The sequence below is a fragment of the Panicum hallii genome, chromosome 2 (assembly GCF_002211085.1).
Source record: "Panicum hallii strain FIL2 chromosome 2, PHallii_v3.1, whole genome shotgun sequence".
Classification (NCBI taxonomy): Eukaryota; Viridiplantae; Streptophyta; class Magnoliopsida; order Poales; family Poaceae; genus Panicum; species Panicum hallii.
This window is the reverse complement of record NC_038043.1, coordinates 2357778-2384748: the sequence shown is the minus strand read 5'-3', so window position 1 is coordinate 2384748 and position 26971 is coordinate 2357778. Positions and strand designations below refer to the sequence as shown.

Sequence of the window (26971 nt, the reverse complement as noted above, 5' to 3'; positions counted from 1 at the left end):
AAAGCTGAGGACTGCAAAAGTTGATTCCAGCCATTTGGCATGCTAAACTTTTTGAGCTTTTAAGTTGATCCTTAATATGCAAGCTAAACTTTTAAGCGTTTTTTTTACTGTTACAAGGCGCCGCGGTGCTATCTGACGGCGGGCGTAGGCTCCGTATGTCATATGACTTTTTTTCTTTACAACCGCCCCCCCCCCCCCCCCCCCACCACGTGATGAGTTACGCATGCAAACAATGAAGATTTCTTCGAACTAGCGCATCATACGACGACAATGAATGGCATTAGCAGAAACATGCCTAGAAACATGAAAAAAAGAAGTGACGACGTGAAAATCATCTACATCAAAATTTGTAACTCAGTACAAACATGCATATAAGTTTGGCAAAACCAAAGGATTAATATATGAAAGACGATAAAATATTACAATCGGGCAAAATTTACTTCGAGGGGCATTCCTCAAGTCAGAAGAAAGCAACTAGCCCTTCGTCAAGCCCAAGCTAGCAAGAAAAATGCAGCAAGAGTATTCAAAAACAGAGAAAAATCGTATGCTGCAAGTTTTTTGGGGCAGAACACATGGGAATTAGCAAGTATTTCTCTGAGCTGCTGCTGGACCAAATAGCTGCAGAAGTGCAGAATCTGGGCCACTTGTTGGTAATATGTGAGATCCTTTAACCGCAAGTACTATTGACGACCAGTTTTTTCCTCCAAGTCTCATCGATCAAAATGGCATTCCGAAAGCATCTGCCACCATCAATTTCTGTATTTACGTGGAGACAGTTGATTGCAGAAATGCAAGCCGATTCTTAGTGAGAGAGATCTTCTCCTCAGCCTCGGACGCTTTTTCACGAACTCCACGAACAATCTCTTCTGGGGCCTTTTCTACAAACTACGGCATGGAAGAAGTACATGATTAGCATGGCAAGGTGTGTTTTGAACAATATCAGTGAAACAAGCAGAAATGGGCAAACGTACACTTTGGGAGTTGAGGCGGGCCACGAGAGCATCATACTCTGACTGCATCTTAGAGAGGCGCTTGGACAGCCGCTTAACCTCCTCAGACACATCAACCATGTCAGCCAAAGGTAGATAGGCTTCCAGACCCTCATCAGCAACAATGTGAACAGACTGATTTGCATCACCTGGTAAACGTGAATACAGATTGTTGTTGGCAAACTGCATAAAGAAGGGCTATGTTGGAACTTTGAACAGGTATAAGGGGCATACCTGGTGCTGATTCAGTAAAATGTACATTCTGAACGTCAAGCTTTGAAAGTAAAGCCAGGACCTGCTTCTCCTTCTGAAGGCATAAACGTATAGGTCATGGTGAAAAATGAAGGGGATGGTAAAAGGAATGGTAATTCCTTGACTGAAATGCAAAGAGCTAAATTACAATCATTGGCACTGCAGCAGCAGAGTTGACGTGGTTACTGTCTCGAAAGACCCTTTACGGTCGAGCTACTTCTCGGTCATCAAGTCGTTTCAATTATAAGAATAACTATACTAGTGAACTAACAATTTGGCTTCTCAAAGTTTATTGAAGAAAATACAATGAAATGTTTAGCCAATGTTTGCTGAGACTAGAGGCATATCGACACAACACATTTGTAAAACCACGTGTGCAAGAAAAACCAACAAATCAGGATGCTAATGTTTAATTATAAATTCTAATACCAGTTACAGCCTTGCAAGGTTTCCACAGTCAAGATGCAGGTAAGCTGTGAAAAGCACAATGGCTTGCCTAAACTTAGAACTACACATTTTTTTTTCTGCATCAACTTTGAGTTGAGTACGGAGATAGATCAAATAGCCAGGGTCCTGCTATCAAAAATATGTCTGCTTGGAACTGCTTGACAAATTGCAACATAAATAGCAAACTTACCGATACATATTCCAGGACATCTGCAGTAGCAACAACAGAAGCTGATATCCGTTTAGCTGGCTCAACAGTGTATTCTGCTCGAACATTTCTGATTCCTCTTATCTGTCATTATATTGGCAATCAAATAAATTGTTAAATTTACTGTAGCATCTCTTGGAGTGAGATTATAGAACAAGTGTAAAATTTTACCAATGCTTGCAGATTTTGAAATCTTTTGATGGACCTCAAATCCTTAGGAAGGTCAGTGGTAGGCCAGGGAGTAACCATAAGTGCTTGCTTTCTGTATGGAAATGCCTGAAATAAGAACAATAACGATATTCTACTGATGATGCTGATGAGGGCGTGATAGATTTATTGAAGTAATACTCGACAGTTATGCTTCGGTACCTGCCATAATTCTTCAGTGACGAATGGCATGAAGGGATGCAGTAGCTTCAGTATGTTTTCAAACACATATAGCAGAACGCTTTGTGCTCTAGCAGCTGCTAACTTGTCAGCTGAGTGGTAGAGACGTGTTTTACTTGCCTCAATATACCTGAACGAGAATTACTTGATGAATTCTTAGTATCAACAAATGAACATTACTTCTCTTTGATACACCTGAACAGATTAATTGATGAATTCTTTGCATCAACAAATGAAGCCACTTCCATTTATTATATTTGAAATCCAAGACTTATCAAAGAACACGATAATTCACTAATACTTCCTCCGTTTCAAAACGTAAGAGATCTTAGTTTTATCCCAAGTCAAACTTCTCTAGCTTTGACAAGGTTTATACAAAAATATGTTAACATCTACAATACCAAATAAATGCACTATCAAGACATGTTTCTTGGTGGATTTAATGGAAGTCATTCGATGTTGTAGATGTCTATAAACTTGGTCAAAGTTAGAGAAGTTTGACTTAGGACAAAACTAAAACTCCTTACATTTTGGAACGGAAGGAGTACGTACTAAGTACAATGGCATGGCAGATCTTATGTACTTCCATAGTGAAAAGCTAAACCTTCTTTCTGTCCATTTCTAAAGAGCAGAGACATGGCATTCATAAAGCACTGTTTCAAAAGGATTCTACATACACAAAAAAGACTAAAGAGACAGAAGAACTATGAATGATGTTTATAAATAGAAAAACAATTCTATAGACGGGCAGAGGCCTTTGCGTCAAACCACATATAAGTTTAGTTCAAGGATTACTATTAGCGAAGAAAGTCCTCAGCTCCTGGTTGCAAGCTAGTAAAAATTGACCATTTGAATATGAGGCAAAAGTTAGTAACTTTTAGCTTTTTATCTTATTAGATTTACATCAAGCAACTCAGAGAAAAATTAGTAAAATTTATTTTGTTTTGATCTCATTAGATTTACATCTTTCTCAACAATAAGCAGGGATGGAACTAGAAAATTTAGTGAAGAAAATAAGCATCAATGAGAACAATAGGAAGCTTTCCTCAATTTTACAGGGTGAATAGGGGATATTTAGCATTGCTGATATTTTTTCCTCATATCCCCTCTGATCTCATCATTGCCAATGGGCTAATAACTGCTCCATCATCAGATTGGGGCATAAATATTGAATGGTTCTAAAGTATGGACACTTTAAGGTTCTTCAAAATCTTACCAATCAGCAAAATCCCCCCAGAAGAAATCATATATTTCTCTAGCAGCATCTCCAAAGAAAAACTTGTCATAGCTTGTGCTGACCTTATCAATTAGTCCATGTAGTCCTGTAACCTGGATTATAGTTTATTCTTTTCATCAACAAACTGCATAAAAGCCAAATAATTTAACATAATAATAGACATACCACCCAGCATTCTGGCAATGGCAGTTCCTGAAGTGATGCTTCTGTGTCAAACTGGACAATAGATGCAAAAGTATTAGTAACAGTTTAAAACATAGAAACAATTTAGTGAATGCATCATGTGCAACTTGAAGTTCGGTTAGGAACCTTATTTGCTAACAAAGCATCCCATGCCGAGACATCACTTCTATCAGGCAAATTCTGCAACAAAAATTTGCCCGCATTCCACAGCTTGTTTGTGAAAGCCTTATTTGATGTCAACCTTTCTGTAGAGAGATTGAGGTCCTGAAGCAAAAATGGTGTTTTAACGATAGAGAAGCAAACAAATTTAATCACACAGTACATACCAAAAAAAATTTTAAAAGAAAAGACTATCACAAACCTGGCCTGCAGTGCCCAAAGATAGTGTAAATCTCAAAGCATCAGTCCCATAATCTTTGATGGTATCTAGGGGGTCAATGACATTCCCCAATGTCTTCGACATTTTCCGTCCCTGAAAAGCAGCTTGTAATTTAGCATCCCAGATTAATATTCTGTAGACTTAGGACCATATCACAGATTCACAATGGTCTACACAATTGGTCTAACTGGTGACAACATGATCATCAGGAATCAGGACAAACGAGATGGTGCTGCCACAGCATATAACAGGATATCTTTCAGGGCCAGAATCTGGAGGGATGAAGATATAGCAAATGCCCAACTGCTAGGGAGCATCTACAGCTTTTTAGCAGACAAAACATGAGGCCCACATCAAAGTGTATCCCTTGTACAGTTAGGGTTCAGTTCAAGGTAAAAAATTATTCTTCAACTAAGCTATGTTAGTCTTTTGTGTGTGTTGGTTGGGGGGGGGGGGGGGGGTGTCTTATGCAAGCCATGTTCACAAAAGTTATACCCTTGTGATGGATCCTGAAAGGTAGCCATCATATGGTAAAATAGTAGATCCTAGTACTACAATAATGATGTCACTTACAACATGCTTCCAAAAAATAGGTATTGCCTCTTTCATAATCTTATAGATAGTTTGATAATGTTGCAGTATAAGAAAAGCTTAGCCTTGATTATTGGACCCCCAACACAATAAACCATAAACAAATTATCATTGTGCCTCATCTCACCTCAGAATCCCGGATAAGACCATGAAGATAGACATAAGAAAATGGTACTGATCCTGTAAACTCAATTCCCATCATGACCATTCGTGCAACCCAGAAGAACAAAATGTCATGGCTGTGAAGGAAAGCGTTATGCATCAATGCGAAGAACAGAAACTCAGCTGCAACACAAATATTACTACACTGAAAGAAGAGGAGGTAAATTGAACTGTTACCCTGTCTCCAGAACAGTTGAAGGATAAAAATGCTTATAATCATCCTTGGAAAGATTAGGCCAACCAAGCGTGCTAAAAGGCCAGAGAGCACTGCAGGACAATAGCAGCAATTGAAAAAAAAAAACAGAAACTATAGTACCTTTTATTTTGACAGGTAAAAATAAGGGGTGAACCCTACTATGTTATTCATATCATTTTATACTAGAACAGAAAAAAAGGTGCAGGGTGAACCACAAAAATACAAGCAAAGCAAAAGATTAGTAAAAAGGGGCGAAACACACTATAGAAGCTGAGCAGGAAAAAAAAAATCAAGCCAGGAAGGCACAGAGGATCTGAAATCCTTGACTTTTAGTACTTTATGGATGAAGTATTTGTAAAAAGGGCTAGGCGCACGGTGGGTCAAGGCCTAGCGCTCAACCTACAAGGGGGAGCTAGGTGATGATAGACCTAGGCACCAACCAACTTAGTAGCTAGGTGTTATTCAATGAAAAAAACTAAATCTTGAAAAATTACAAGAAATGCATTATAAAACTGATGTCCCCCCAAAAAATAGTTCTATTTTGGTGGATCCAAATAATTTACCAATGAAAGTAAGAATTCTTGCAAAACTCAATGCAGAAAAATAATTGGACCACAAGTTTTGCATAGGAAGACAGACCTTGAGAACCACGTATCAAGAACATCAGGGTCTTGATAGATTTCAACTGATTTTCCATATTTTTCCTGAGCTTTTGTTAATGCCTCTTCTTCAGTTCTAGCAACAATATAGTCTTCTTCACATTTCTTTCCAACAATATACCAAACTGGTATACGATGACCCCACCATAATTGTCTACTTATACACCAATCCTTTATGTTTGTTAGCCAATGATTATATATCTGTGGCAGAAGCACACACACAAAAAAGGAAAAGTCAATAGTTTCTGTAAAAATATATCCAAGAGCCCTGTTTTTTCCAGTTCATAAAAGTAGAGTAGATAACTATCTCTCTAAAGAGTAGAAGTGAATTCATCAGTACCTTCTCAAATCTCTCTGGAAGAATGGTTAACTGCCCGTTTTCAACAGCACGAAGGGCCTTCTCAGCCAATGGCTCCATCGTGACAAACCATTGTTTACTAATCAAAGGCTCAATCACCTAGGATCAGACAGAAGTAGGTTCATCAAACCCTATGGAAAACATTGATAACAAAAAAGCATTATGAACAGGAAAAAAGATCACACTTCACCACCCCGTTGAGATCTAGGAACTCGAAGCGTATAAGGTTCTTTCTTTACTGCCAAGTTAGTCTCAACAAGGTCAGACCACAACTTCTCTCGTGCCTCAAAACGGTCCATACCACTGAAAAGGAGAATAAAGGAAGTTAATACCAGAAAAATGTTGCAGAAAAAGCCAGAGAAAGGATTTCTGCATAAATATATCACTTCCTTCTACACATGCATTAGTCGAACAAGCTATTTACAGCTTCCGTACAATATCAAGGCCACAAATAGGGTGCATCACTTTCTCTTAGGGTGCATCACTTTCTCTCAAACTTTCTAGAACACTTAAGTTCAAGAGGTTATGTTAAACAGGTTCTTATTTCGGTGCCATTAAATAGAAGGCATATTAAAAAAACACACATGACAGAATATATGGGTCTATAAGTAGCTAAAATTCAGAGTATTCATAAATGACGCAACATGGAACGAAAGAACAAGTTGTGCAGGAACAAAAAAATGCAAACTAACAAATAGATCATACAAGAGTTTGAAAAGAAGAAAATACATACCTGTACAATCCAGCAACGTCATTTAGTGTACCATCTTTGTTCATAACATTGAGAATTGGTAGCCCAAGCTTTCGAGCAATATGATAATCATTGTGATCATGTCCAGGGCTAATTTTCAGCACCCCTGTTCCAAATTCTGGATCAACATACTGTAAATCATAGAATCAATAGTTACTATTAACATGAATCATGCAACTTGTATATGATAGAAAGGGGCACTTCTAAGTTCTAACGAAACCATTTGTCTCTTATAGCCTGAGGAAGGCCACACTACCTCCCTTAAGCACTTGTTTCTGTTGGAGTGTATTGTGCCCATGGGGCATTGTGGCCCATTGGGCCCATATGTATTACAATACCTATACCCTGTTAGGGTTTGTATTGAATAGAAAAACTATCTCTTCTATATGGTATCAGGTTAGCTTCTCCCTCTCTCCTTCTGCCCGCCGCCGCCGCCGCCGCCGGCCACCATGGCCGGCCGCCGGCCGCCGGCCCTCTCCTCCTTCCCTCCCCTCTCCTCTTCCTCTCCCTCCTCTGCTCCCGCTCCGGCCACTGCGGGCGCCTGGGCCGCCGGCGCCGGGCTGCCGCCGCCCGGTTTCCCAGCCGCCGCGCTGGTCCTCGCGGGGGGGCCGGCCGCGGGGGGGCCGGCCGCGGGCGCCGCCGCTCCCCTGCTCCAGGACGCGGGGGGGCCGGCCGCGGGCGCCGCCGCGGGGGGCCCGACCGCGGGCGCCGCCGCTCCCCTGCTCCAGGACGCGGGGGGGCCGGCCGCGGGCGCCGCCGCGGGGGGCCGACCACGGGCGCCGCCGCCGCTCCTCCTCTGCTCCAGGGGCTGCCGGGGCTGCCGCCGGGTGCCGCGGCGGGCGCCGCCGTGGGCGCCGCAGTGGGCGCCGCAGTGGGCGCCGGAGCTCCTCTGCTCCAGGCTGCTGGCGCCCTGGGCCCCCTGCAGCCCGCCACCACTGCTGCCGCAGCTACTGCGCGCGCCGCCGTCGATCCGGCCGCACTGCGGGCTGCTGCACAGCTGCTGCAGGCCGCGGGCGCTGATCCGGTCGCCCTGCGGGCCGCTGTGCGGCTGCTGCCGGCCGTGGGCGCTGCGGGCACGCAGCCCGTCATCGATGCCGCGCCTAGTGCCGCTCCGTCTGGGCTCGGGCTGGCGCCCGAGGATGCACCGTTCTCCGGCGCTTTCCGAGGACAGCAGGCCGACGCCGCTCGCGCCGCGGCCCTCTTCACCGCCAAGTCGGAGGCTTCTGCCGCCCAGGAGCGGGTCCGTGTGGCTGCCCTCGCCTGGGAGCGCGAGCGCGCCACGGCCGACGCCCTCGCTCTCCGGGTCGTCGAGGAGGAGCGCTACCTCCGCATCTCCTCCGGCCAGCCTGTTGACCCTGAGCCCGGCACCTCCTCCTCCTTTCGGGCCCCGCCCGCTGGATCTGGAGCCTGGTACGATCCGACCGACCCCTCGGTCGCCCAGCTCCACCTCCAGGCTGCTGGTGTCCAGAACATCAGGGCCCTGGTCTCCGTCCTCCTCGAACCCGCGTCCTCCTCCTACAGCCGCTGGCGGGACCAGGTCCTCCTCACCCTCCGCCGCTACGCTCTCGACGACCACGTCCTCGTCGACTCGCCGATCGAGGCGCGGGACGTGACGTGGCTGCGTCTCGACAGTGTCGCCATGTCCTGGATCTTCGGGACCATCTCCCTCGATCTTCAGGACCTCGTCAGGACCCACGGCGGCACTGCGCGACAGGCTTGGGTGGCGCTCGAGGGGCAGTTCCTCGGCAACGCCGAGTACCGCGCCCTCCAGCTCGATGCCACCTTCCGCACTTTCGTCCAGGGGGACCTCTCCGTCGGTGAGTACTGCCGGCGGATGAAGAGCATGGCTGATGCTCTTCACGACCTCGGGGATCCGGTGTCCGATCGGGTCTTGGTGCTCAATGTCCTACGGGGCCTGAGCAGCACCTACGACCACTTGAAGTGCTGGATCACCCGCCAGAGGCCCTTTCCCACCTTCCTGCAGGTCCGGGACGACCTTGCTCTTGAGGAGCTCACCAGGGGTCTTGCGCCCGGATCCTCCTCACCCTCCGCCGCGCTTGTTACCGCTCCACCGTCCTCCTCCGCTGCTCCTGCCACCTCCCTCCTTGGGGCTGCTCTCGCCGGGCAGACCGGAGGAGGGGGGGGCCGTGGACGTCGCCGGCGACGGGGTGGTGGTGGTGGCACTGGTGGCCCTGCTCCTGGGGATACCGGTACCGGTGGGGGCCGTCGGAGCGCGTCGACCTCGGCTCCTGCTCCTGCCCCTGCCCCTGGAGGTACGCCCTGGCCATCCTTCAGCAACCCGTGGTCAGGGCGCATCTCGATGTGGCCGCTCCAGGGTCAGGTGGGGGGCTTTCGTCCTCAGCTCCAGCCGGCGGCCCTGTTCACTGGTGCTACTCCTTTTTTCGCGCCGTCCTGGACCCCGCCCGCTCAGCCTAGCCAGCAGCCGACCTGGCCGGGGGGGTGGGACCAGGCCGCTCTGGCGCAGTCCTTTAGCACCATGGGACTGACACCGCCGGTCAGCACCGAGTGGATCGCCGACTCGGGTGCCTCGTTCCACACCACTCCTGATGCCGGTATCCTCTCTTCTGTCCGACCCCCACACCCCTCTTGTCCTTCTTCTATCATGGTTGGTGATGGGTCTTGCCTTCCTGTCACCGCCGTGGGTTCTGCTCCTCGTCTTCCTAATGTTCTTGTTGCTCCTCGAATGGTTCACAACCTTCTTTCCATTCGCCAGTTTACTGCTGACAACTCTTGTTCTATCGAATTTGACTCCTCTGGCCTTACTGTGAAGGATTTGGCTTCCCGGCGTCCTCTTCTCCGATGTGACAGCCCGGGGCCCCTTTACACCCTTCGGCTTCCTGCTTCCGCTGCCTCGCCTTCGGCTTCTTCGTCTGCTGCCTTTGCCGTGACACCTTCTTCCACCACCTGGCACCGCCGGCTTGGTCACCCCGGCCGCGACGTTTTGGCTCAGCTCAGCCGTAGTACCGATGCTCCTTGTACTAAGGCCCCTGCTGAGCACCTCTGTCATGCGTGCCAGTTAGGTCGTCATGTGAGACTTCCGTTTTCTTCTTCTTCTTCGCATGCTGCGCATGCTTTTGATCTGATTCACTGTGACCTGTGGACATCTCCTGTACTCAGCATGTCTGGTTATAAATATTATCTGGTCATTGTTGATGATTTTTCTCATTACTCTTGGACTTTTCCTTTGCGCACCAAGTCTGAGACCTTCCCCACCCTCCTCCACTTCTTTGCCTGGGTGTTCACTCAGTTCGGCCTCACAGTTAAGGCCGTCCAGTGTGACAATGGGCGAGAGTTCGATAACTCCACCTCCCGGTCCTTCTTCCTGTCTCGGGGTGTTCAGCTGCGTATGTCTTGTCCGTATACCTCTCCTCAGAACGGCAAGGCTGAGCGGATGATTCGCACGACGAACGACGTCGTGCGCACCCTCCTGATCCAGGCCTCTCTGCCCCCGCGCTTCTGGGCTGAGAGCCTCCACACCGCCACCTACCTGCTTAACCGTCTTCCGTCCACTGCTTCTCCCGCTGCCACTCCACACCACGCTCTCTTCGGTACCCCTCCTCGCTACGACCACCTTCGGGTCTTCGGGTGTGCGTGTTACCCTAACACCTCCGCCACCGCTTCTCACAAGCTGGCGCCCCGATCGACTCGTTGTGTGTTCCTCGGGTACTCCCCTGACCACAAGGGGTACCGATGCCTTGACCTCACCTCTCGCCGCGTTCTGATCTCCCGACACGTCGTCTTTGACGAGTCGGATTTCCCCTACTCTACCTCCTCTACACCTTCTCCTGACCCTGAGCTGGAGACTCTGTTTCCGACTGACCCGGTGGTTCAGCCACCGTTCCCTGTCTGTCCTTTTCCTGCAGGTTTCCCTGGCACGCCGGCACCGTCTCCGGTGATCCCTGCTGCGTCGCGCGCGGCCCCGGTGCCCGCGGTCGCACCACGCGCGGTTCCCGGACCTCCGGTCGTGCCGCGCGCGGCCCCAATGCCTTCACGTGCACCTGCGCGGTACGCCCAGCCGGTGCAGGTGTACCGGCGTCGCTTGGCGCCGACCCCGACACCACCGCAGTACACTGAGCCGGTGCAGGTGTACCGGCGTCGTTCGGCGCCGACCCTGGCGCCGCCTCCTACTCCGGAGGCTCCTGCGACGCCGACGCCGGCGCCGTCGCCGCTGCCGCCTCCTCCGGCTTCCTCTCGTGCCGAGCCGGAGGTATACCACCCGCCAGTCATCCATCGGGATCCTCGGCATATCCATCCCATGGTGACTCGGCGGATGGCCTCTCAGGCCGCGACTCTCTCCGCCGCCGAGGGAGAGCCGCGTGTCTCTCCTGTACCCTCCTCTGTCCGCGACGCCTTGGCGGATCCTCACTGGCGTCGCGCGATGGAAGAGGAGTATGCGGCTCTTCTTGCCAACCAGACGTGGGACCTCGTGCCGCGTCCGTCTGGTTGCAATGTGGTGACTGGCAAGTGGATCTGGACGCATAAGCGTCGGGCTGATGGCACACTGGAGCGCTACAAGGCTCGCTGGGTTCTCCGGGGGTTCACACAGCGGCCTGGTGTGGACTATGATGAGACCTTCAGCCCTGTCGTGAAGCCTGCTACGGTGCGCACTGTCCTGTCACTTGCGCTCTCGCGCTCTTGGCCTGTGCACCAACTGGACGTGAAGAATGCGTTTCTTCACGGCACTCTGTTTGAGACCGTCTACTGCTCTCAGCCAGCGGGATTTGTGGATTCGAGCCGTCCGGATATGGTCTGCCGGCTCAACAAATCTCTCTATGGGTTGAAGCAGGCTCCTCGGGCTTGGTACTCTCGGTTCGCCACGTTCTTGCTGACATTGGGGTTCACCGAGGCCAAGTCTGACACGTCTCTCTTCGTCTACCGCCGAGGGGATGAGACCTCTTATCTGCTGCTCTACGTTGATGACATTGTGCTCACAGCCTCGAGTCAGCAGTTGCTTCAGAGTGTCATCTTCTCTCTGCGGCAGGAGTTTGCTATGAAGGATCTCGGTCAGCTCCACCACTTCTTGGGCGTCACTGTTGAGCCTTGCCCGTCTGGTCTTCTCATGCACCAGCGGCAGTACGCACTCGATATCTTGGAGCGGGCTGGGATGACTGATTGCAAGCCCTGCTCCACTCCTGTCGACACTCAGGCGAAGCTGTCCGCCGATCTGGGTGATCCGGTGGCTGATCCTACTGCCTACCGGAGTCTGGCTGGTGCTTTGCAGTACCTCACCTTCACCAGGCCGGATCTCACCTACGCTGTCCAGCAGGTCTGTCTCCATATGCATGATCCCCGGGAGTCACACCTTGCTGCGCTGAAGCGTCTCCTCCGCTACGTCCGTGGCACTGTGGACCTCGGCCTGGTACTTCACCGCTCGTCTTCTGCTGCGCTGGTGGTCTACACCGACGCTGACTGGGCTGGCTGCCCGGACACCCGTCGATCCACTTCCGGCTACGCCGTCTTCCTGGGCGGCAACCTGGTCTCCTGGTCGTCCAAGCGGCAGCCGGTTGTCTCTCGCTCCAGTGCCGAGGCGGAGTACCGGGCTGTCGCTAACGGCGTTGCGGAGGCGTCCTGGCTTCGACAGCTCTTGGCGGAGCTCCACAGCCCGCTCGCCAAGAGCACGATCGTCTACTGCGACAACGTCAGCGCCGTGTATCTCTCCACCAACCCCGTCCAGCATCAGCGGACAAAGCATGTGGAGATCGACCTACACTTCGTGCGCGACAGAGTTGCAGTCGGCGATGTTCGGGTCCTCCATGTCCCGACTACCTCCCAGTTTGCTGACATCTTCACCAAGGGGCTGCCCTCCTCGACCTTCTCGGAGTTTCGATCCAGCCTCAACGTAGCCGGTGGCTAGTCGTGGCTGCGGGGGGGTATTTGCCCCTTGTTCTCTCTTCTTGTCCAGTCTTGAACACCGCTGCGCCGGTTGTTCAGACTGCGGGGGGGTGTTGGAGTGTATTGTGCCCATGGGGCATTGTGGCCCATTGGGCCCATATGTATTACAATACCTATACCCTGTTAGGGTTTGTATTGAATAGAAAAACTATCTCTTCTATAGTTTCAAATATCTCTAAAATCCAATTGAACAAATTTCTCAATTTAATATCAGACTCGGGCATCCGGAACTCAAATATAGACGAGGGTATATAAGCATGAACTATACAAAGCATGCAGATCAAGCAAAGACTTCATGTAGAGTTACAGACTGCATCCAAGCTAGAGATGAAATGATCGGCATAAGTTTTCTTGCTTCGAATAACTACCATCCGACCTGGGTTCGAAGTGTGGCACCTTCTTAGAACAAAGCCCCAGGGGAGTCTCCCCCCTGTGGTCGAGTTTTTATTTTTATTTTTTTACTTCAAATGACAGTAATGACATGGAATAAGAGAACATTACAGCCATGTTAATGAGTTGTTTTTGGCATTTTGTGTTGATATGATTTCATTAATGTTGCAATTCCCTTTATGAAATTGCTTGGAACACATAGAAAACTAAGAATACTCAGTTTCGTACTTACCCGGTCAGCAATAATAGGGACATGTCTCCCACATGTCAAGGGTACAATAGCCAATCTGCCAACATACTGGGCATAACGTTTATCCTGTATTGCCAATTGACGTATTAATGATAAGGTTTTCTACAAACTAGCTGTTTGAGAAATAAATATTGACATGGTTATAGCATAAGTTGTAACAAAAGACAAGAAAACTGTAGTACACAACACTGGAGAACTCATACCTCTGGGTTAACAGCGATTGCAACATCACCAAATAAAGTTTCAGGTCTTGTGGTCGCAATAGTCAGAAAATCATCCCTGCATCATAAGTATATATATGAAATATCTGTAAGCAAATTTCATCAATATATAGATTCAATTGTGTTGCTTGATTTCTCGTATTTACAAGGTGAAAGGTTAATCGTACATCGTGCAATTCATTCTCCAGAAAATGTAAATTTAAATATAACATGAAGGAAACAAGAATCTGGTGAGAAATGAGCTGAAAAATGAAATGTCTATTCATGATCAAATAATGAAATGTCTCAATGCAATATATGGTACAACGAAAAGTACCTGGTCCCGCCAGCAACACGGTACTTGATAAAGTACAAATTTCCAGGTTCTTCAGAGTATTCTACTTCCTGATTAGAAACTCATGTCAGAATCAAACCTTGAGTACCATGTAGAACCATCTATGATGTGTCAAAGAGTTTTGCAGCATTTCAGTGTGCTGTGATCAAACTTCCATTGATTGACTGTACACTAAATATCTGCAGATATAGTATAGATGTTTAACTAATTGAAAAAAAGGGCAGATTTTCACGTACTAAATCAGACACTGCAGTTTGCAGGTTAGGAGACCAGTTGACCAAATAAGATCCTGTGAACGAAACAAAATCATCAACCAATATTCATAGAAGTGTTCCAAGATAAAATTACTGCACCATTCAAGACAAAAGCATAGGATTCAAAAGAATAAGCACTCCTAAATTTCTGTCCAACAAGCACTGCCAGCCAAAAGAAGAATTGGATGAAAAGCACGGACATCATCAGCATGACACCCAAGCATGAACCATACATGACACGAAAAAATTCACAGCTACAGTACGAACTGCCAATAGGCATAGTATATCTTTTATTAGATCAATGCATGTTTTACTACAATGGAAGGAAAAAGTTGTGCCTTAATTTCCATTGAATCACCATCTGGTTGAGATAGGTGTTCTGAACTTTTAGTCAATAAATATGACCATCAGTTGACAATGGTTAGACTGAATATCTAGGTAAAATGTATAGATGGATGCTCTAAAATGCAAAGTTAGACCTTGCACATAATGTGTGTCACTTTCTGTAAAAAGCACCATGATAATAGTGATATGCAGTAACAAATTGTTCCAGGATACAAGTTTCAGGGTATCTGGATGTAGCTCCTACATCCTATTGCTTCTGAATACGAGAAATAGGATACTTTAGTTCCCTAGTACAACATAACAAGGTTCATTTCATAATTTGCAAAGACCAGGAGTACACCCAGACAGTTTTGTCCTAGCGAGGTTTTTTTTTTTCAACCAAGAATCCAAGATATACAAGCAAGAGAGTGTTATGAAATTACTGAAGGAGGCAAGCCTAACTAAGAAATTTTCACATCAAGATCAGCATTCCATAATATAGCAACCTTATCAGCAGTAAGCCAGTAACCAATAGAAAATAAGTATGTTTGGTACATGTTGGGAGCAAAGCATTAAGCTTGTAGCAGGCATGGATCTAGGGAACTTCTTAATCTATAATTGAAAAGCACGTACAAGAAGTTACTAATGCATCCTAGTCCTACTTCATAAGCGTATTTGTGTCCACCTACCGCTAATCTACTCGAACAGAAAAGTTTTCAAACTTGATTAGTAGTTAATCTGCCAGCACTAAGCATGTTAATATAAACAAGAAGAAATTATGACCAAGCAAACTATATAGTAGGACAGAAGAACATAAGGGGGGAAATAGAAATTGAAAAATGGCATGCTACAGTCAACACAAAGATCTGTACAAGATCGTACGCATACACCCTCTTTTGCAGTAACATAACCATGATAAATCATTGTACCTTGGTATATAAGACCTTTATCATGAAGCCTAACGAACGCTTCGATAACCGCACCTGCAAAATAGAACCACCTATACATCAATTGTACAGATAAACATCACTCCAACATTCTCCTTGGGGGGGCAATCTACCAACACTGTAGTGTTTAAATCATATGGTGACAAAAGGAGCCTATCAATGCTTCTTTTGCAAAGCCTAGGTCAAAGGTCCTAAAAGTCGGTAATCAGTATTAATTTGGTCATCCACCAGTCATTATACAGCCTGACTAGCATCCTAACTGGCAATCAAGCGATAACATGTAGGAGCATTTGTTCCTTGTATATGGCCTAGTAGACCTCCTTTTAGAATACAGGGAAAAGTCTACAAGTGTCCATAAACACACAAGGAAACTTCAGATCTAGCCAACAGAAGGTCAGAATAGTTGCCCTCATTCATGGAAGTACGTGGAAATGGCACAGTAGGGAGCAAAGGAATACTCCATATCATCATCACGACCCTGACTACAATGCAAGTTACACAACAACACAATCAATCCATCATGCAAACAGTTGCCTCATCAATATGATAATTTTGGGAGAAGATAGGCAACATACAAGCTATAGATGTGAAATCCTTTAAATCAGGAAACAAGCAAGTAGCTTTCAGTTAACTTAATGACACAATAATGCGGGTCAATACTAGATGTAAACAGCATCACCAGTGACACTTACGACTCAATTGTTCATCAAGAGTGAAACGTTCACGACTCCAATCACAAGAAGCGCCCAATCGCCTAATCTGATTAGTGATAGTACCCCCATATCTGAAAGGGAAACAGTGATTATAGTGAGAACACATTGGTTTTGCAGACAATCCATCTTTACAAGGAGTCCCTGAGTCCTGAAAAATGAAAATCCATCTGAATCTAACCAAACAATCATAATAATAATTGGTCTAAAAATAATAATAATGATTGGTCTGGAAAATAATTATAATAATTGGTCTAAAACAACCAACGTAGGTATTGTGTAAACTAAAACCAATCATGATATTCTTTGATCAGAACTTTATGGCAGTTAATTTCACAGTTTATTAGTTTAGAAGTCAAGTGAAGCACTAGACATCCTGATTAAGGCAAATGAAATGCAGCAAACAGTCAAATTAATCAACAGAAAGGATTTGCTTCAGAGCCCATAGTTTCAAGTTGCATAAGAAAACAGTCACAAATTGTTTAAAAAAAAGGACTAACTTCTCTTTCCACTCCCAAACTTTTTTGGTGAACTCCTCTCGTGTCAGATCTGTCCTTTTGACACCTTCAGCAGCCAGCATCTTTTCCACGACCAACTGAAACATAAATGCAAAAGGTTAAAAGGAGAAAACCACAATACTTCACAAATATATATTTTTTTTAACACAAAAAGAGTTCTATTAAACGTGCGACAAGATCTCCAGACCTGAGTTGCAATCCCAGCATGGTCAGTGCCAGGTATCCACAGTGCAGGTCTCCCTTTCATTCGGAAATACCTAACCATTATATCCTGAGTAACTTAAAGAAATGGGGATTCTTTTAGTGAGAAAAGGCGAAACAAAAGAAATGGAAGGAAGCAAAATTGAGGCTTATCAGGTTGCATAGTACATGATGCTACAAGAATGTTTTTATACACAGATTATCTAGGATTCTGAAGTACATCAATGAACTTAAACAAGTTGACTGTTACAGTATGTTACATAAAAGTTCACAGCACTTGTAGAGCTGTAGAGGTTAGCTTTAGACAGACTTCATAAATCGCTAGTGACTAGTATTCACTTTACTATGTAGCATCTGTAACTCATTCATATGTCCATTGAGAGAAATCAGTTGCCAGAGCAATTGAAAGATGGCATTCTCTTCAAGAAAAAGACTCACTCAAAGGAGCATATCCATAATATGCTCATCTTAATCACTCTTCATTCAAAATTGCAAGGCTAGTTAGCTGCGAGCACAATAACTGAGGAGGGTATGGAATCCTATTTAATCACTTTGTAAACATGAGTGAGAATAGTTAGTGAGCGCATGCAGGTGAGAGAGGCGGTAATAATGAGGGCAAAGAAAGTAAAACATCAATAAATTCATATGCAAGCTTTATATCTTGAAAGAAGGTGCAGAGAACTATATGCCATATATTAGAAAAGGAGGGAGTATTTCCAAAGGTGTGACAAAAACTCAGAAACCAAGTCTGATAAAAGAGAAAAGTAAATGTAAGATAAAATCATGAGAATGTAATGAATGAACGGTCTATTGATAAGGTGATTGGTGGCTAGTCTTAAGATCAATTGTTAAGCCAAATCAGTTTGTAGTTAGTCAACAGGATAAGCACAATAGAATTGGAATTTAATCATCCAACCTCAAGGGTGACAAACATAGCATGGCCCATATGCAGTGATCCAGTAACATTTGGGGGTGGCATCGGGATGACAAATGGATCTCCTCCACGGTCAAAATTAGGCTTAAAGAATCCTTGAGATTCCCACCTAATAGATCATAATGTATAAGTAAGTTTGTTGAAGCACAGAAACAAGTATAGTGTATTACATCAGGAACTCATAGTTCACTGAAACATGACAAACAGGCAACTAGCAAACATCAACTCATAAATTGTGGAGTGTTGTTCAAGTACTATTTCTTGATTAGGACTATCATGTTTTTCACCCCTGCATTCCCGCATGGGCATAAAACAACAACTAACATATACTGCCATCAAAAGTATAATTATTTTTTTCCTATCCTAGGCTAACTGCCATCACTTGACTTATTGATAATAGCAGGGCAGCAGAAATAGGTTCAAGCATGCTATGCTCCCATGTAATCTATCAATGTACCAATACACAAATGGTAATTCACAAATACCAAATCGTCTGTGAAAACCACTATGAAAGCGATAAGTACACATTGATCCACTTTCAAAACTGAAGGATAACTGCTAAAAATCTACATAGCACACTAGTGCTGCATCAAAGGCTGTGCGCATGTGCCAAATTACAGACTGAAATCCAAATGAGCGCCTATTATGACTTGATGAGAACGCCCTTAGACGAATCCAAAAACAAGCAAGCAAGCAAAAACTACTCATAGACACGCGAAATTACCACTTGTAAATCCGCTCCTCATTGGTGAAGTCGAACGACTTCGCGACCTCCGGGGAGGTGAACACATCCGCCTCGGAGGCAATCGCTGCAGCGGAACAGAGACAGACCCGAACAGTTCAATCAGCTGACAAGCCATTCCCAGCAGAATCAATGAGCTAGGCGCGACCGCCGCTACCTGCGCAGAACCTGCGGGCGGCGCGGCGCTGGCCCCCCGCCGGGCGGCGGCAGGCGGCGGAGAGGAGGAGCGGGTTGAGGCGGCGGAGGCAGGCGGAGGAGGATGAGGAGAGGAGCGCCGAGGACGGGCCCGCGAGCGCCATTGGTGGCGCGGCCGTGCGGCCTCGCTGGAGATAAACCCTAGTGGAAAAGGGAGGGGATCGGATGCCGCTGGGATTGGGAGGGAGGGGTTTGGATTTGGAATTGGAAGAGCAAGAGGATAACGCGGGACGGCGGGAGGGTGTGACGATGTGCGCACCTTTGCTTGGCTTGGCTTGGCTGGCCGCTCGGACGGGGACGGAGGGTGGAAGTGTAAAAACGAAAACATATTTTGGACCTTTTTCCCTTGTCCATTATTTCTTTGAATTGCAGCTGTTTTTTAGGTAAAAGGGAGCTATTTTTATTAAGTTATAGACACGTTACAATCTTTAAACACAGGATGCTAGAAACATGGAGGCACACTCGCTAACCACACGGCTGTTGTATTTATCCAACGAGCGTGCTAACTGAAGTCACTTAACTCATATGCTACTAAATTCTTACAGCGATGGCGCTATGGCTCATGGCAGTATATAAGCTATCACAAAATATATACTATATTTTCTTACAGAAACATAATTTATATTGCAACCGCTAATGTATTAGATAAGAAAATACAAACCGGTAAAATTAGAGTGTAAAACGGAAGAAGGGAGATGAGATCTTCCAATTCCAAGTATGTGATTCGGGAAGGGTGGTCACCATGGATAGTTGATAGAAATAATGATGTTAATCGGGATTATAGTCTTGGTGGGGGTGGGGGGGGGTAGTTGGTTTGCGTTGTTTGATGATAGTAACCATGTTGAATGTTTAGCGCTAGGAGGCTTCCAGCGATCCATCTCCAACAATACCGAACTTTTCTAATTTGGAAACATTTATTTTTCGCAATTTTTCACTTTTAGAAAGATTAAAATTATATATAGCTTTTATATCCTAACTTTTTTTAAGAATATCTTTTTATTAAAATTGTTGTTAGAGAAGTTTTGAACAAAACTTTTAGGTATAGGTATAACTTGTCCTTATAATTTTTCAGATAACTTGTTAGTGATAATCTTTCATCACAAGTTCATATAAAAATAGTGCCAATGATGCTTACAAGTAAAATTATAGTGAAAGCTTCTACGCATAATTTTTCTAACACAACTTTTATAATTAAATAATTTATTCAAATCATCATAAATTTATACACACAACTTTGTGCATAATTTTTTCTAGACAAACCTTTTAAATATATAAATTTGATTAGCCATGTAACTAATGATTGTAGCTACCTACATGTTAAATAAGGAAGATACGGAAAAATAAAAGGAAAGAAAAAGAAATGGAAGCAAATATTTCATGTACTAGTGATTTTCATATGCTAATGATTATAGTTATCCACATGTTGAAAAGTAAAACAAAAATAGGAAACCAAAGGAGAGAAAAGGAAATAAATGCAACGCACGTAAGGTGGGCTGGTGGGAGGCATCGGACTCTCGGAGTGCAGCGCGTCAAGCGTATCCTCCGCCAGTAGCAGCTCTAGCAAGCGACGGCTGAATTGGATTTCCAGCCAAGAGCCCAAGAGCGAGTCGCGGACTCACGGCTCGTGAGCCGTGGCACACTGAACAAAGCGCCGCACGAGGCGAGGGCGTGCGCTCTGTCGGTAGCTCTGGCTCACTCACTGCCGGCTTCGCTCGACGCCTCAACTGATCAGTGATCAAGACCAACTCCTCCATCTCCATCGGCATCGCTCGCCTCTCACGACCTCACCAGATTACCAGTTTACCACCCCACGCCATGGCTGCCTCCCTCCTCCGTGTCTCCCGCCCCCGCCGCGCTCTCCTGCCCCTCTCCTCCCTCCGCCTCCCGCTCTCCACCCAGCCGCAGCCCACGTCCCCCGCCCCTTCCCCCTCCTCCACCTCCCACGGCCTCCCGCACTTCCTCTCCTTCCTCGCCGCCGCCGCCGCCGCCGCCGCCGGGGGAGCAACCGTCGCCCTCTGTGACCCCGGCGTCGACCACCGGTGCGCGCCCGCGCCCAATCCCTTCCTCGACGCTTTCCTTCCCAATGCCCGACCGGGTTGAGCTGACCAGGTCTTGTCTCTCTGCTTGCTTTTGGTCCAGGGTCGGGGGCAAGGACAGCACGGAGCTGGTTGTGGAAGGGGAGCACCGCCGCGTGCCGCAGGAGTTCATCGAAGAGCTCGCGTCCTTCCTCGGGGTGAGTCTGGTGATTCGGGTTGCCGCCGGTGCCTTGAGCTCGAGTGCGATGATGGCCATGATGCGCGCACGCGGAGTGTTTGATGTTTCTTCTAGCGGGTGAGTGGACGGCTACCTGAGAGTGTGTTTTTTTTTCCATTTTCGGCAGGAGAACCTGACGGTGGACTACGACGAGAGGAGCTTCCATGGCACGCCGCAGAACAGCTTCCACAAGGCAGCCAACGTGCCCGACGTCGTCGTGTTCCCGAGGTGATAATGCTTGCTAAGAACTCCAGTAAACATGTTTTGCTAAACCTCAGGGCAGGTAAGAGATGCTATTCAAGTGTTTTGCCTAAAATGGGTTGCGTAAAATTGATGATGTTGGGATGTGCCAAAACTGTTTCATATCTGAAAGATTCATTCCTTGAATGGTCCTTTTCTGGTAATGATGTGACGCCTTCATTGCAGTACGCAAAATGAGGTACAGAAGATTGTGATGGCCTGTAACAAGTACAAGGTACGCTATCCTTCTCGTTTGTGCAAAACTGCAAATAAATAGGATCGACACACTTTTAACCTATTCACTTTCTATAAAAGCTGGGTATTGCCTTTGTCGGAAAAAAAATAGGATCAACACAACATTGTTGGAGACTTGCCTGTCCAGGACATTACTGCAGTAGATTTTACCGTGTTTTGACAGTTTCAAGGACTGTCTAGTATCCACTACAAGTTGATAATCTTTTGAACTAGTCATTTTTCCATTTCAAATACGTGTTTTTGGTGATGATCTAAGTGATCACTAATCGCATGTTATGTACATATACTAAACTGTATCGAGCTCTCGATACTGGAATTGGTATATACAAAACTTAACATTTGTTATACAATGCAACACTACCCTGTTTACAGAAATGACTTTTTCGTAGGACATGCAAAAGTTATGCTTTCAACTTGTAATAGAGAAAGTAATGTTCATGTGTTCTACAAATGAGGTTTCCTTAGCTTCATTATTGGTTTTCTTGCTACAGTCAGTAAGGATTAAGAAGCAGGCTGTTTGCATGTCTTCTGAATTTTGATTTGATCTAATTTATGTTCTTTTTACTTGTGTTCAGATTCCAATTGTACCGTATGGTGGGGCTACCTCAATTGAGGGTCACACATTGGCACCTCATGGTGGTGTTTGCATCGACATGACCTTGATGAAGGTACACATTAAGCAATATAATTTAAACCATATAGCTGTAACTAAGTGTTAATGATGTTATGCAAACGAACTGTTTGTGAATGAGTTAGATAAAATGTGCTAGGATATTCGAGCCTCCACAATCTACTGTGTTTCCTTTCTTCTTATGTGGTGGTATGGTTCATCATTGCATTATTTTTTTTTTACAGAAAATCAAATCCCTCCATGTTGAGGATATGGATGTAGTTGTTGAACCTGGAGTTGGATGGATAGAGCTGAACGAGTACCTGAAGCCATATGGCCTCTTTTTCCCTCTTGATCCAGGAAAGGTCCTCGTTCCTTGTTCATATAACCTTATAAATTTATCACTAATTTGTTCAAGGCACCCTGTTATGAACTATTAAATGTAACCATTCAATGTGGAATTGCATCCAATTTAACTTGATTGCAGTTGATAAGCCATAATTCTCTATTGATTTGTGTAAATTTGATGCATCATCATGATACTCAGCTGGTAATTGGTACTTGTCTTGAAGTCTTGATTGAAGTATTTGTAGAATATAGACATATTTAGTAACTCCATTTTTACTTTTATTGCCTCTATGACTTCATATATATATGTTTAATTCCCAGTATCATTCTCTGGGATTTCAGCAAAGCATTAATCATATCTAGAAGTAAAACAACCATGTTAAGTTCTGCACGCTTATGAAACCCAAACACTCGTGTGATTTAACCTTGGTGTTTAAGCTGGAAAAAATTAATTTGATCTGCAGGGCCTGGGGCTACAATTGGAGGAATGTGTGCTACTCGCTGTTCTGGTTCATTAGCTGTGAGGTAATTACTCATTTATTCCTTATATTTTTCAGATTACATTCAAGGTTCTGTAGTACAACCATAAACCCTCATCACACAAGAACATGCAACCATAAGAGCTATATGTCAATGCATATATTTATTTGCTAGCTTTATATTATAACTTTTAAATGGCTTTTATGGCTTCCTTCCTAGTTTGTAGGTATGGAACAATGCGGGATAATGTGATTAATCTCCAGGTAGTTTTCCCTTATTCCTCTATCATAAAAAACTACATTGTATTAGTTCCACATACAAAAAGTAAATTCTTATTGGTATTATGCAGGCTGTTTTACCAAATGGTGATGTTATCAAGACAGGCTCCCGGGCCCGAAAGAGTGCAGCTGGGTATGGAAGACCTATCCTGATTGTTAGAATAACCCCCTTTTTGTTTTGTTTTAGGAAGTGAATCATACTTTCACTGCTTGGTATATCCATATATGTGTTATATACGTATACCATTTTATTCCTGCTATCGGTTTTCACAAGTTTCTTTACCTTTGCCTTGTTGAATGTCAGGTATGATCTTGCTCGTTTGATAATTGGAAGCGAAGGAACTTTGGGTGTAATTACAGAAGTGACTTTACGACTTCAAAAGCTTCCATCTCATTCTGTGGTGAGTATCTTTAGAAACTCAATATTTTGCTACCACCTTGAACTTGTTTGTATAGGCTTGAATCTCAACATAGTGCGGTGTGTACGAACCTTTAATGTATGATGTTGTTTGCTTTGGAAAATTTTCTATTCTTTCTAAAGAGAGACCACTTCATGTTATGACATACTGTTGTTGTATTTCATCTTCAGAAAGATTTGTGCAAGCGTATACATAGAAGACAGAGCACAACTTTGCTAGATTTGTGCTGAATTTTTTTCTCTGCACTATCCATCTCTTTTGTTTTCATTTTAGCTATGGAGGCACTCAGCCTACATGTTTCCACTATTCAGGTTGCAATGTGCAATTTTAAAACAATTAAGGATGCTGCTGATGTTGCTATTGCAACTATGCTTTCTGGGATACAGGTTTGTCAACTTTGAAATAAAAATGCTTTTGTGGAACTTATATCTATGTGTATCAGTGGCAATCTGCAATGCTATTGCAGTTTGCCAATATTTATGTTTTCTTTCTACATGACTAGGTTTCAAGAGTGGAATTGTTGGATGAGGTTCAGATAAGGGCAATAAACATGGCAAATGGTAAAAACTTGCCTGAAGTGCCAACCTTGATGTTTGAATTCATAGGAACAGGTAATGCAACTTACTATATGATCAGCTGTTCAGCATTATGCATCTATGGTGGCGTTGCTTATTCCCCTGAAATGAATATATTTGAATAAGCAGCCATATGAATGAAGTCGGATGAACAAGACGTTTGCATGTAGCCATGGCAGTTAAAATCTTTTATATGCAATCACCAACTGTCTATATGAACACACCTCTTAGAATATTATTTAATAAACAAAATTCAATTTGCGCACAGTACATGCTACTGTCTAGAGAACTTTCAGAACATTAGATTTAATAGAAAACCGCGCTACTGTCTAGACAACTTTCAGAACACTATATTTGATACAAAATTGGAGCGATATCAGTCAAGATTGGTTTAATGAGCTGAAATCGATTTGATAACAGTCCAAGTCCAAGTTTGCTGTATGATAGTTATATTTTTGTAGGATGTATAGAGACCAAACCACTTGGTTTCATGAGGTAAAATTGATTTGATAACAATACACGTCCAGTTTTGTATATGATACCTCTTGTGATCTGTGTTATCTTCAGAACCAAACCAGTATAATAATATAATTTACTGGTTGCTGGACAGTGTTAATTTGAAACTTTTGAACTCACAAAAGTTATTAAACTGCAGCCGGTGTTCCAGTCTGTGATCAATCACTGATTACTTCCTTTTCTTTGCTAACATCTCCCCCCTTGCAAATATCCAGAAGCATATGCACTTGAACAAACTCTCTTGGTTCAAAAAATTGCTAGTGAACACCGTGGATCAGATTTTGTTTTTGTTGAGGAGCCGGATGCTAAAGCAGAATTATGGAAGGTCAGTAGAGCTTTTAATCTGAAGAGGCAGTACATTTTCCACTATCCAGCATATTGATTTTTCCTTTTGGTTCTATATGATCTTGGACGCATGTGAATGTTTCATACAGAATTAATTTGCTTCGACTTGTATCTAATATTAGCACCACGTATTGCAAATGATCTATGCTATTGGAGTATATTTGTAACAATACTTAGCCCTTCAAGTGCAGATCAGGAAGGAGGCACTTTGGGCTGGTTTTGCTATGGAACCTGATCATGAAGCTATGATAACGGTTTGTTTTCTTACTACTTGTTAATTGTCATTGTAATAGCCAGGAGCCACATCTAGTGTTGTGTATCATGTGCTTTAATGCTTGCTTCTCAGTTGTCAGTCTTAACAGGACACTCAGTTATGGGATGATGATATTTCCTGGCGTGCCCTTGTTTGAATAAATAAAGACTTTGTTTTTTTTGCTAGAAATTTGTTAGATTCAATTCCCGTGCTTGTGTAGCTCGTCCAAAAGGTCATTGTTATCGTGGCAATCATAACAGAACATGTTGTCAGTTAATATTGCATGATCCCTAACAATTCTCCTAATGCCACCATATCTGTTGCTTGTGCAGGATGTTTGTGTCCCTTTGTCCAGACTTGCTGAATGTATATCTACATCAAAACGGCTACTTGATGCGTCTCCATTGACTTGGTATGCAGTTTCTCTCATTCAAATGTGCTACTCTCAATTTCTCAGTGGCACTAATACTATGCATGTAATGCAAGAAACGGCCGCCTCTTTCACGATCATAAATATAGGAAAGAGAGGCTGTTTGACTATATGCATGACAGAATTGTCTTGCAGTAGCTAGTGAAATCTGAGTATATATTCGTATTGATCGTGAAGACATTTACTCTGATTATTTATGTTTCCAGTCTGGTTATCGCTCATGCTGGTGATGGAAATTTCCACACAATTATCCTGTTTGATCCAAGTAAAGAAGAACAACGGAAGGAAGCAGAGAGACTAAACCATTTCATGGTCCATACAGCTCTGTCAATGGAAGGTACAAATAGTCTACTCCTCGTCTATTGAGTTTGCTTGCTCTCACATACTGTCTTGAACAACATCGTTGTCTTTCTGTTTTATGCCTTTGCAATCACTATTAAAACTTGAACTGGTCGGAAATATTAACTTGTTTGGTACCTAACAGGTACATGCACTGGAGAGCATGGTGTTGGCACAGGGAAAATGAAGGCAAGTATCAGTCACCTGTTTCTTACAGATGCAGAAGCTTACTGACTTTACCTCTCCCCAAAGTGATGGCATAAAAGTTGAGAACTGCTGAGCACCAACAGATGCCATATCATCGCCTCATTATTGATGAATACTTTTGTTCCATTTGCAGTACCTGGAGAAGGAGTTGGGCATCGAGTCACTCCGGACCATGAAAAGGATAAAAGCCGCGCTGGATCCCAACAACATCATGAACCCGGGGAAGCTGATCCCACCTCACGTCTGCATATGACGGCGCTCTGACGAGTGGACTCGGTTGGTTCGAGCCCGGTTCCAGAAGGACGCAGCAGCGCGGCCAGTAAGCACAACAATGCGCTGAGGTTCCAGCGCTTTTTACCAACAATATCATATGGGTTGGAGAGAAATACACGTATTCAAAATTGTACCGGTACAAGACCAAAATGCCCCCCATGAGGTTCAAAATAATGGAGCCAGACATTCTTCTCTGATGCCGTCTCTCTAGGAAAAACCTATCTTGAGTACCAATCAAGAAAAAAGAACCATCATCAAGTATGCAGTGCTGATTAGTGAGAAGCCAAGATATGAGATGGTGATGTTAGGTTTGGCCATTTGGGGCTTGATCAAGGAGTATCAACAGTACTCCCACATCCACTACTACAGTACGAAACGGGTCTTTCATCTTTAATATTTGTTCCGACCGATGTTGAGC

The 26971-nt window shown here is 44.7% G+C and overlaps 2 protein-coding genes across 3 annotated transcripts; one reads left to right on the top strand and one right to left on the bottom strand.

Moving 5' to 3' along the window:
• Nucleotides 1–372: 372 nt before the first annotated feature.
• On the bottom strand, nt 373–18974 carry LOC112880238 (valine--tRNA ligase, chloroplastic/mitochondrial 2). 2 transcript variants are annotated; one of them, XM_025944746.1, is made up of 27 exons: nt 18695–18974; nt 18520–18604; nt 17778–17904; nt 16848–16931; nt 16643–16737; nt 16125–16216; nt 15415–15468; nt 14144–14196; nt 13890–13957; nt 13556–13631; nt 13335–13418; nt 6782–6930; nt 6234–6351; nt 6031–6147; nt 5671–5891; nt 5013–5102; nt 4801–4912; nt 4065–4175; nt 3830–3967; nt 3686–3736; nt 3500–3612; nt 2266–2413; nt 2068–2172; nt 1879–1980; nt 1224–1296; nt 972–1138; nt 373–885 (listed from the first exon to the last, which is right to left on the bottom strand). In XM_025944746.1, exons 1-27 carry the CDS (start codon nt 18834–18836, stop codon nt 763–765), a joined length of 2898 nt encoding a protein of 965 aa, XP_025800531.1. In that variant the 5' UTR covers nt 18837–18974; the 3' UTR covers nt 373–762. The 2 variants fall into 2 exon arrangements, with proteins under 2 accessions (XP_025800531.1, XP_025800532.1); XM_025944747.1 differs by lacking the exons at nt 18520–18604; nt 18695–18974 and having other exon boundaries at nt 16848–16939.
• Nucleotides 18975–20425: 1451 nt separating this feature from the next.
• LOC112882798 (D-lactate dehydrogenase [cytochrome], mitochondrial) lies at nt 20426–26835 on the top strand. Its single transcript, XM_025947948.1, has 18 exons — nt 20426–20771; nt 20872–20965; nt 21113–21213; nt 21412–21460; nt 22056–22148; nt 22336–22450; nt 22903–22963; nt 23145–23181; nt 23268–23329; nt 23501–23597; nt 23927–24001; nt 24118–24226; nt 24922–25031; nt 25243–25305; nt 25637–25716; nt 25941–26071; nt 26219–26262; nt 26414–26835. The coding sequence occupies exons 1-18, from the start codon at nt 20548–20550 to the stop codon at nt 26531–26533; spliced, it is 1665 nt and encodes a 554-aa protein (XP_025803733.1). The 5' UTR covers nt 20426–20547; the 3' UTR covers nt 26534–26835.
• The last annotated feature ends 136 nt before the right edge of the window (nt 26836–26971 follow it).

What these genes read in the sequence shown, in the direction of transcription:
- LOC112880238 (XM_025944746.1), bottom strand. Translation starts at nt 18,836, where the DNA reads ATGGCGCTCGCGGGCCCGTCCTCGGCGCTCCTCTCCTCATCCTCCTCC. An exon ending in GAGGAGCGGATTTACAAGTG is followed by an intron (nt 17,905 to 18,519) that starts GTAATTTCGCGT and finishes ATGATCTATTAG; the next exon opens with GTGGGAATCTCAAGGATTCT. An exon ending in GTCTTATCCGGGATTCTGAG is followed by an intron (nt 4,176 to 4,800) that starts GTGAGATGAGGC and finishes GCTGCTTTTCAG; the next exon opens with GGACGGAAAATGTCGAAGAC.
- LOC112882798 (XM_025947948.1), top strand. Translation starts at nt 20,548, where the DNA reads ATGGCTGCCTCCCTCCTCCGTGTCTCCCGCCCCCGCCGCGCTCTCCTG. An exon ending in GTTTGAATTCATAGGAACAG is followed by an intron (nt 24,227 to 24,921) that starts GTAATGCAACTT and finishes GCAAATATCCAG; the next exon opens with AAGCATATGCACTTGAACAA. An exon ending in TACAGCTCTGTCAATGGAAG is followed by an intron (nt 26,072 to 26,218) that starts GTACAAATAGTC and finishes GGTACCTAACAG; the next exon opens with GTACATGCACTGGAGAGCAT.